The sequence below is a fragment of the Abrus precatorius genome, unplaced genomic scaffold, assembly GCF_003935025.1.
Source record: "Abrus precatorius isolate BTA unplaced genomic scaffold, Abrus_2018 Scaffold7, whole genome shotgun sequence".
In the NCBI taxonomy this organism is placed as follows: domain Eukaryota; kingdom Viridiplantae; phylum Streptophyta; class Magnoliopsida; order Fabales; family Fabaceae; genus Abrus; species Abrus precatorius.
In genome coordinates this window covers 37,308,259-37,317,772 of record NW_020874417.1, presented here as the reverse complement: position 1 = coordinate 37,317,772, position 9,514 = coordinate 37,308,259, and the positions used below count along the sequence as shown (strand labels likewise).

Here is a 9,514-nt window from a genome sequence, read left to right as displayed (position 1 = left end):
CAATTCATCAATGGCAGTTTCCAGTGTTGAAAAATGAACAACATAATTGGCATTGCGAGTTTCCATAAGTTCCAAGATTCGTTTAATGTCGTTAGAAAGCTCTTTCAAACGAGTGTTGTCAACCATGGTGAATGGAATGAAAGCACCAAATGTTATGGATAAAATACTAAGCTATTAATAAACATGAGCAAATAGGAACGATGTATGGTAATAATGGATGATATGGATTATATTATAATGGTAAAATCAGAAACAACATAAATAGAAAGCTACGTAAGGAATGTAGCAGCAAGTATGGAGAATCAGTCCAGAAAATGCAGAAGAAAGAAGGAGTCAATAGAAAAGAAAACAGAATCACACTTTCTATGCTTTTTCTCTTTCTCTAACAGAAATTTTATACTCTATTCATGAGTACTCAAACCCATACAGCCTAGAGCTTATGACCCTCACGCGTGTGCTCTTTTTCATCTCACGCTTTTGTCGCTCATCTGCCACATGTCTTGCTCCTACGCCATGCACGACAAGTAGGTTCCCTTGTCTCTCCTCATTATTATTCATTACAGTATACCAATTAGTGAACTGTGGATTAGTAGCAGCCCAACAACCTTTGCCACTGTTTCAAAAAAGAACAATTGCTAGACATCGATGCAGAAATTTGCTAACCATTGAAAGAGACTATGGAGCATCATACAGTGACACATGTTTTGTTATTCTAAAGAAAGAAATATGTGATAATGTTTCAATAAAAATGATCAATAATATCGATATATACCTCCTGGCTCCTGCCAAAGCCAATTTTGTGCAACGAGTGCCCACAAAACTCTTAAACTCTGCTACTTTATGTCCATAAGATGCCAAAATCTTTGCCTCATAATTGATGCAGAACACAACTATTTTCACGGGTCTGGACTCTGCAATTTCAAAAAGAATTACCCAAGGTACAGTAATAACAAAAGAATTTATATTTATTTAATTAATTGTACTTGCTTTTTAAAATTTATCATGAAAATACTTATTTTTAAATGGCTGAGATCTTCTGTAAATAGAAAAAGAGCAATTAATTCCGTTTCCAATTCAATCTTTTAAATCACTTTCATTTTTTATGTTTTTCTGAGCATAGAAAAACTATGTGAAAAAGAAATATATCGACAAAAAAAAAAAAGGAAAAAGAAAAGTATCCAACTATTTATGTTTCCTTTCAAATGATAATGAAAAATATTCAACTTTCCTTTTCCTTTTACCGAGTCAACTTTTGGAAACCAATTTGTTTCCAATGATCAAACCTAATTATTTTGACTAAGCTCGTCCAAAAGAACATTGACTCGTACAAAAAAACAATAAAAACAAGTTGGTATACTCTGTCAACAGCATCATACCCAGAAAAATTTCAAGAGTAAAATTAAACCCCAAAAGATTATTATTCCTTGATATTTTTTTTTTGGCTAACATTGTATGAATTCTTTAATTCACTCTGTGCAAGTTGCACTGTGAATTTTAATTTTTCTTTCATTTTAACTCCGAAATTGCAGAGAGACAAAATCACAGCAAAAATCAGTTGGCGAGGTAGCCATCATTTGCATCCCTGTTTCTCTCTCTTTCCCTCGTAATTTTATTTTTGAGACAACTCATACAGCTCTTGCAAATTGCAACCTGGTTGCTCACTTCCTTATAATCGTTCCCTCTCTCTCTCTCTCTCTCTCCATTTTCTCTCTCTAGTATTACCGTCAAACCCACCTTCAGTTTCTGGCTTCTGCCGAGTAGTTTGATCAGGTTCCGTCTCTTTTCGCATACCCAGATCTGATTTTGCTTCAATTTATTCACTTTTTCATTTCTTGGATCTAATGCATCTCTCTAATATACTGATTCAATCTCAATTCTTAGTATTTCCTCTCAACCTGCTTCTGGGACTGAATTAGGACCCCTTTTGATCTTAGTTTTGATGCTTGATTTCTCGCATAATTTGCTCCTTGATTTTTCTTTTGTTTCAGTATTAATAAATATTTAGTCTTTATCATTTCTTGAAATTATTAGCTTGGGATTGACATTTAGTTATGGTGTCCCTCTTAGTTTTTCAACGATCTCTTGAAATTCAACTTTGGACCTTTCTTTTATGTCTTTCAACTTTTTTCTTGTACAGTTTTGGATTGTCTAAACTTTGATTGCTATGAGACGTGAAACTGTATAGCATTGGTGTCGGACAGTTCATTTGTTTGTTTGAGAACTTGGATTGATATCTTAAAGCTGATGTAAGACTTAAATTAAGGTTGCGATATTGGTTCTTTCTTTGTAATTGAATTCAACATTCAACTCCAATTGTGTTTTGATGCTGCTTCGACGAAGTAAAGACATTTATATTTTTACTTTATACATATTTAATGCTCATTTGTCTAATTGTCTCGTCATATACTGTGCAGATATTGGTATTTTCGTATTACTTCTTGTTTCTTCTTTGTTGAATAAATCAAGTCTCTAACTGATTGCTTTATGACTTGAAACTGTGATGTTAATGCAAGACAAACTGAATATTTCTTGAAAGACATCTTTTCAGAATGCAAGTAACTGTTGTTGCTGAGAAAGGTTTTTCTTGAACTAGTGCATAACAAAAAATTGAAAGGGGTTTTTGTTTCTACAATGCAGTTAAGTCTGTGGTTTTGGTGCACTAATACTGAAAACGAGCTACAATGAAGAAGGCAATTGGTCAAACTGTTAGGGAACTGTAAGTCTAAACTATTTACTATTGTATGGTCCAAAATATGCCATGATTGTAATTTCTATTTTGGGTGTTTGTTACCTTTTAAAATCCCGACCCCATTTTATAAATTCCTTACTCTCTCTTCATTGTAATCTTGCAGAAAAAGAGAAGTAAATAAGAAAGTATTGAAAGTTCCTGGCATAGAACAGAAGGTAAATTATGTTCTTTGAACGTTCACTGTAAAACTATGAGTGCACAACTCATAGCAAGATAATGGCGTAAAGATTTGTGTGGAGTCTGAAATCTTAATTTACTTTTCTATAAATACTTGCTCATGAAATAGTTTGTTGACTATTCTGCAGTTTACATATTATAAAGTTATCATGCAAACTTTAATCAGATTAGTCTCTTCTCTCCCCTCTTCCAGGTTCTTGATGCTACCAGCAACGAAGCATGGGGTCCTCATGGATCACTTCTTGCAGATATTGCACAAGCGACCAGAAATTAGTAAGCTTGAACTCTTTATTTTATGCTTGACACAGTATAAGAATTATCTAATTTTTTAGCTCACTTGCAGTCATGAATATCAAATGATAATGGCAGTAATCTGGAAGCGGATTAATGACACTGGCAAGAATTGGAGGCATGTCTACAAGGTTTTGTAGAACTCTTTTATGTTTTTGTTGCAGTTATTGCTGGAACCTTTTACTCTTCTTTCTTTTTTCTATTTTCATAATGCTCTTTTGTGCCCCTCAATACTTCAATGGACCCATGAGGTACACCATTTATGAAAATTGTCTTAATGCTTATTTACATCCTTTGAAACCATGAACCGCCTCTTAAGAACTCTGTCTTGTATGCTTTTTGCATTTACGGTTGCTTACACTCTCTTGAATAGAACAATGCTTATGTTTATGCGTTAAATGTTCAATGACAGGGTTTGACAGTACTAGAATACTTGGTCGCTCATGGATCAGAGCGAGTCATAGATGAGATTAGAGAGCATGCGCATCAGCTATCGGTAAATTCCACTTTGTTGATTGTAAACATTTATATACTGTTAATTATTTGTCGTGCAATTTCCTAATGTTATTGAAATGATCTAAAAATTATATTGCAACTTTATAATATTGTAAATGCCACATGAACAGACATTGTCCGATTTTCAATACATGGATTCTAGTGGAAGAGACCAGGGAAACAATGTCAGAAGGAAATCACAGAGTCTTGTTCTCCTTGTGAATGATAAAGAAAAAATCATAGAGGTTAGACAAAAGGCTGCTGCCAACAGGGACAAGTAATCCTCTTCTCATTAATTTTTTAATATTTTGAACTTTGTTATTTTCTAGTTGCTATAAAAACTTGTATTCCTCCTTATTTTGAAAGAATAAGATATTGTTTAGGTAGATGTTTTTTCTTTTTTGCCCCATGTTTTGAAATATCCATCATTTAAGTGTTTGAATTTCTTTAGGGTTTACCACAAATCTATCATCTCAGGGTAGAATTTGACATATGTAATTGTTTGGATTTCTCAATATGGAGGAGAAATATAATTGTCCTACATGATTCCCCAGGTTTCGCAACAATTCGGCAGGCGGAATGTATAGGCCTGGTTCATACTCAGCTAGTGGAGCTTACGGTGATAGATATGAAAATGATCGTTATGAAAGTAGGGAGGAAGATAGAAGTGGTTATGGCCGAGAAATAGAATGGGGTTACAGAGATGATGATCACTACAGTCATGATGGAGATCGTTATGGTAGAGATTATGAGGAACACTATAGCAGAGACAGTTACAGGGACGATGAGAATCGTGGAAGAAGTCAAAGTGGTGATGGTTATCAATATGGCTCTAGAGGCAGGAGCTCTGATAGAGATCATGATCGTAGTTTTGATGATGATGGTCAATATTCATCTCGGTATGAGCCTATATCTGAAATAGATAATGCTTTTTAAAGTATTCTCTTATCTAATAATCTGAAATAGATATTGTTTTTAGTTTTAAAAATTAAATTTCTGGGGTTTCATTTGGTTTTGGTTCTGGCTTTCTTGTTATCATATTTTAGTGTATTGCATTAAGCTGACGGATTTTTTTGGGCTATCATCAATTGGATTTGGGTAGCTTTGATTTTGGGGGAAGAAAAACAAGTATATCTTTAACCTTCTCAGTTCAAAATTTTTTATCATGGAGAACCCAACACATTCAACTCCTATCAGATTTATAACTATATTTTTAATTTAAGGCAGAATGAATTGGTTAAGATTCCTATGTTTATTTTCAATGTCAAGTCAAAAAACAAGTTTAAGGAATGAGTGAGTTGTATACTCTAGCGAAAAATAGAGAGATTTTTGCAAGAAATTATTTTAATTTTTGGTCTATGACTTTGGTATCTTAATAGTCATACCACATCAGGCATCCAACTAATTTGGTTTGAGTCTGATAGACCATTATCAATAGGAAAACTCTTCCTATCAAGTTTTAAAGCGGCTGTACTGCTAGAAACTCAAATTTGAGATCACTTATTGTGCTAGAATAGTCCTGTGCCAGCTGATATATGTGCACTTAATGGTGCTAGAATTGATGTTTGATTGGATTTAAAAGTTTAGTTTATGATTAATTGGTAAAATAACAAATTCAGTGCTCTTGTTCATTTCCAAGGGTTCTACGATTATGATTTTTTTGAGGGATCATAGAGAAGATAAGTTACTATATAAATAGTGTAGAGGACATGCAGTATAACCAACTTTGCATTGAGCTTAAGGATTTTATTGAAAGGACCAACAGATTTATTATATAAGTGACCTTTCAGAATGATATCTGTCCAGTTATGGCATCATCTTTGTAATCATGCCTTTATTTGGTCGCTGATGCAATGGACATAAGCATTCTGGTTTGGGTCTTTTAGTGGCACTATAGCAGTAATAATTAATAAAGTTCACTTGACTATGTGAATCATTTTCTTTTTTCTAAATTTGTAATTACCTTCTCATTTATCATGAAAACATGGTGATTAATGCAATGTTTTTGCTGTGGGATGCACCTCTTTCATTCCACTAACTCAGTCCTTTCTGCAATGTCTCTCAGAGGTAGTAATGCTAAAGCTGAAGACCATTCACTGGAAGGAAGGTAAATCATTCATAGAGAATATAGATATTCTCTTTCTCTCATTGCACAATGGCACTTGGCATTATTTAGATTGACCATGTGTAATACAATGGGCAGGCTGGAGCAAAAAGTTTCTGAACAAAATATGGGTGCTCCTCCTACTTATGAAGAAGCTGTTTCTCAAAGCCCTTTGCACAATGAAAGGTATGAATTTTATAAATACTGATATCACTTATTCACAAAGGAATCTGTTGCTATTATTATCTTGATTTAATAGTGTTTGGTAATTGAGAAAAGGAAATAAAAATGGAGAGAAAATCTAGATAGAGAAAATGAGGGAAGAAATTCTGATTTTATTAACAGTAACAAAGTGATTACAAGTTACGGGTCCTATAGGAGCTCTATATATATAGTACTTGCAGCATATAGAACAACTCACTGACAAATGTCATTCAACTGTCAGTTACACTGTAGCAACTAATTAACTAACTAAACTTTAGGCTTATACTCTAACATGATTGCAGGGATGTAGAAATTTCAGCTGCATCTGCTCCAAGAGGCTCTTCTCCTGTAAGTGATAATCCACCACAAACCTCTGTTGGAACAGAGGTAACTGCTGCTGCCAGTAATGTTACATCTGGAAACCATGAAGTTGGGGCTTTTGATGAATTTGACCCCCGTGGTCCTGTATCAGGTGTGAAACATTCCTTGTTTCTTGTTTTGAAAATTTTGGACACATGTTGGAGTTTATAGATATATATATACAGGTGCTTGTATATGTGCACAATTGTATAGAATTTTGAAGACATTTGAAACTGAATTTTACTTAAGATCCAGTTAAAAGGTGAATGTCCCTTCATTTGATTGAAAGGCTCATAAGTGCACCTTTCAATTGCATTCCTTTGAGTAGGATGTGATCGAGAAATATAATATGGAACAATTGGAACTTGAAACATGGAAGTGCTTTTTAGGATCTTTCAAATATGGTGTGGGGCAAGAAACATGACACTTGAATATCCTAATTGAGATTTGCTAAAGTTGTCATCAGCGGCTGTTTTGGGATTTAGTGTAATTTTTTATGGTTTCCAAGAGCTTGTATTAACTCTTAAATTCTGCTTTTTCTGCAAGAAATAATTGTTATGCTTTATATTGATGACATCTTCTGGTTTCTTATTAGCTGTCCCTGCTCCTGCTAATAATGTTGAAGTGGATTTATTTGGCTCCCTATCTGAGTCATTCTCTTCAAATGCATTGGCTCTTGTGCCTTCTGCATCAGGAACTACAACTTCTCAAGGCAATGACCTTGAGTCAACACCGTCCTTTACCCCGCCAGCTGCATCAAATAAATCTAAGCTGGTAGGAATTTATCTGTTTGTTTATATCTTCAGTATAAGAAATTATTTGAATCTTTTTCTTTTCTACACTGTATTATTAAGAATGGATTTGTGTATGGCTTGGAATACTTCTAGTTTTTGTTTTATTTCATTGTCTCTGTCCTTTCTGATTTTGTGTACTTGATTGTAGACAAGTAGGTGGGTGGGTTCTTGGTAAGAAATGTAGCATAATAATTACTATAACTTAGGTTTGTGGACCACAGTGAATGGGTAGAATTCTGAAAACTTGGAAGTTCCGGGTTTCTATGAGGGGCATATCTATTACTGTGCCTATGCTTAGAATAATCTTTATAAATGCTTTTTGCAACTTAGTGTGTGTAAAACAGCCCCTCTCATTCCCTTTTACAAGGGTTAATCTGTTTTTGCTATTCCTGGTTTTGTTGGTTTGACTTCTGGCAGTCGTTTGAAGATCCATTTGGTGATTCACCATTTAGAGCTGAAACTGCTCCATCTCAACCCCAGACCCAACAGAATCTGGCACCATCCCAATCAAGTGGTACTCATACAGAATCAGTATCTAATTTTGGGTTTGGAGACTCATTTTCTGTTGTACCATACACTACGTCTGGTGCTGCTGACACTAAGCCTTTATCATCAAACTCTCAGTTTTTGCCACAAGATTTGTCCACTTCATCACAGGAAACTGATATTCTCGCAGACATTCTTCCCCTCGCACCATTACCTGGGACAGCTTCACAGCAAAACTTTTCACCTCCTCCTGATGCTCAATCCTCATCCTCCTTTTCAGCTTCATCTGGACAAATGGCTTCACAACCTTTTATGGTACAACCTGGCCAACTTATGCAGCAAGGTTTCTCAGCTGCAACCCATCAACCTGCAGCACAAGCCTTTTCAGTGCCTGGTGGCCAACTGGTACAACCCCCATTATCAGTTCCCACCAGTCAACATGCACATCAACCCTTTCCACCACATGCTGATCTATCTGCACAATCAGGTGGTCATACATATGGTGGATTTCCTTCCCAGCCTGGTTCTCTGACTCCGGGAGCTTCAAGCATATTTCCTCAATCTCAGAGTGGACATAATGGAACTGTGAACAGGACCTATGAACAAGGATCTATGCCACCTATTCCTCAATCAGCAGGGCAGCTGTCACAGAGTGCAAACTATTTGGTTTCTGAATCTCCAACTGATCAAGCATCGCATTTTAATAGTGGTAACTTCATTGCACCACAGGGAAATGCAGTTCCCTTTACCCATCAATCACTTGGTGTAAATGTTCCTAATGTTTCACATGCTCCTCAACCTTCCAAGGATAAGTTCGAGACAAAATCGACAGTTTGGGCAGATACACTAAGCAGGGGATTGGTTAATTTGAATATATCTGGACGTGAGTGCTGTGCTTATACCTTCGTCTGAAAATGTTTTTAATGGCTGACCTTATGTGGATGAACTGTTGACTTTTTATGTTTTTGATTTGCAGCTAAAATAAATCCTTTAGCAGATATTGGAATTGACTTTGATGCAATTAATAGGAAGGAGAAGAGGATGGAGAAGCCAACCACTACAATGGCAATGTCAACCGTAACCATGGGTAAAGCTATGGGATCTGGTTCAGGCATAGGCCGGGCTGGCGCCGGTGCTCTCAGAACTCCATCAAATCCAATTATGGGTATGGATATGAGAGGCCATGGAAGTATGAATGTACCTATGGGGATGAACACGAGTATTGGTATGGGTATAGGTATAAGTATGGACATGGGCATGAGGATGGGGCAGATGCAACCACCCACCGGACTGCCTCCTGTGTCCAACGTACCAGGTAATTCCATGATGGGAACAGGTGGTTATCCTCAACAGCCTTATGGTGGCTACCGATGAGATTTGAGCATTATTCATAGATAGCAATGTTAGTATGAGATTTGAGCATTATATACCTAGATAGAAAGGTAAAGTATTATTACTCCATTGTTTTGTTACGAGCCAATATTAGTGCTACATCTTGCATTTGTATTTCTAGCAATATATGTAATTGTCTGTAAAGTAATCCAGTGTGATGTATGCTTATTCTTGTTTAATGTATTATGCTTTCCATTCCTTTTTGGGTCACATTTTCATACGTACTTTGTGAAATCATAATTGTGTACCAGTGACCAGATCAAATAACCTTGGGTTATTGCTTTTAGTCCCCAACACCAACCAGTGGTGTGATATTAATATATTCTTTTTTGTACCTTTTTTACATCGATGTTTACATGTGTAATGATTTTGATGGGATGCTGTCTATTATTAAGCACGACATGTTGTTCGTGTTGATATTGTCTGCTCAACATCTACCCAATATATTGCTTTATTTGATGA

At 35.7% G+C, this 9,514-nt stretch overlaps 1 protein-coding gene across 8 annotated transcripts; it reads left to right on the top strand.

Annotated features, from left to right (window-relative positions):
- Positions 1-799: 799 nt before the first annotated feature.
- On the top strand, positions 800-9,512 carry LOC113873657 (clathrin interactor EPSIN 2). Of its 8 annotated transcripts, none has more exons than XM_027511875.1 (15): positions 1,370-1,770; positions 2,138-2,246; positions 2,638-2,716; positions 2,853-2,904; positions 3,120-3,199; positions 3,270-3,348; positions 3,630-3,713; positions 3,844-3,989; positions 4,267-4,611; positions 5,778-5,819; positions 5,916-6,002; positions 6,323-6,492; positions 6,976-7,154; positions 7,592-8,543; positions 8,637-9,466. In XM_027511875.1, exons 3-15 carry the CDS (start codon positions 2,682-2,684, stop codon positions 9,032-9,034), a joined length of 2,649 nt encoding a protein of 882 aa, XP_027367676.1. In that variant the 5' UTR covers positions 1,370-1,770; positions 2,138-2,246; positions 2,638-2,681; the 3' UTR covers positions 9,035-9,466. The 8 variants fall into 8 exon arrangements, with proteins under 8 accessions (XP_027367680.1, XP_027367677.1, XP_027367674.1 ...); XM_027511880.1 differs by having other exon boundaries at positions 1,481-1,770; positions 3,844-3,957; XM_027511876.1 differs by lacking the exon at positions 2,138-2,246 and having other exon boundaries at positions 1,320-1,393.
- Positions 9,513-9,514: the final 2 nt, after the last annotated feature.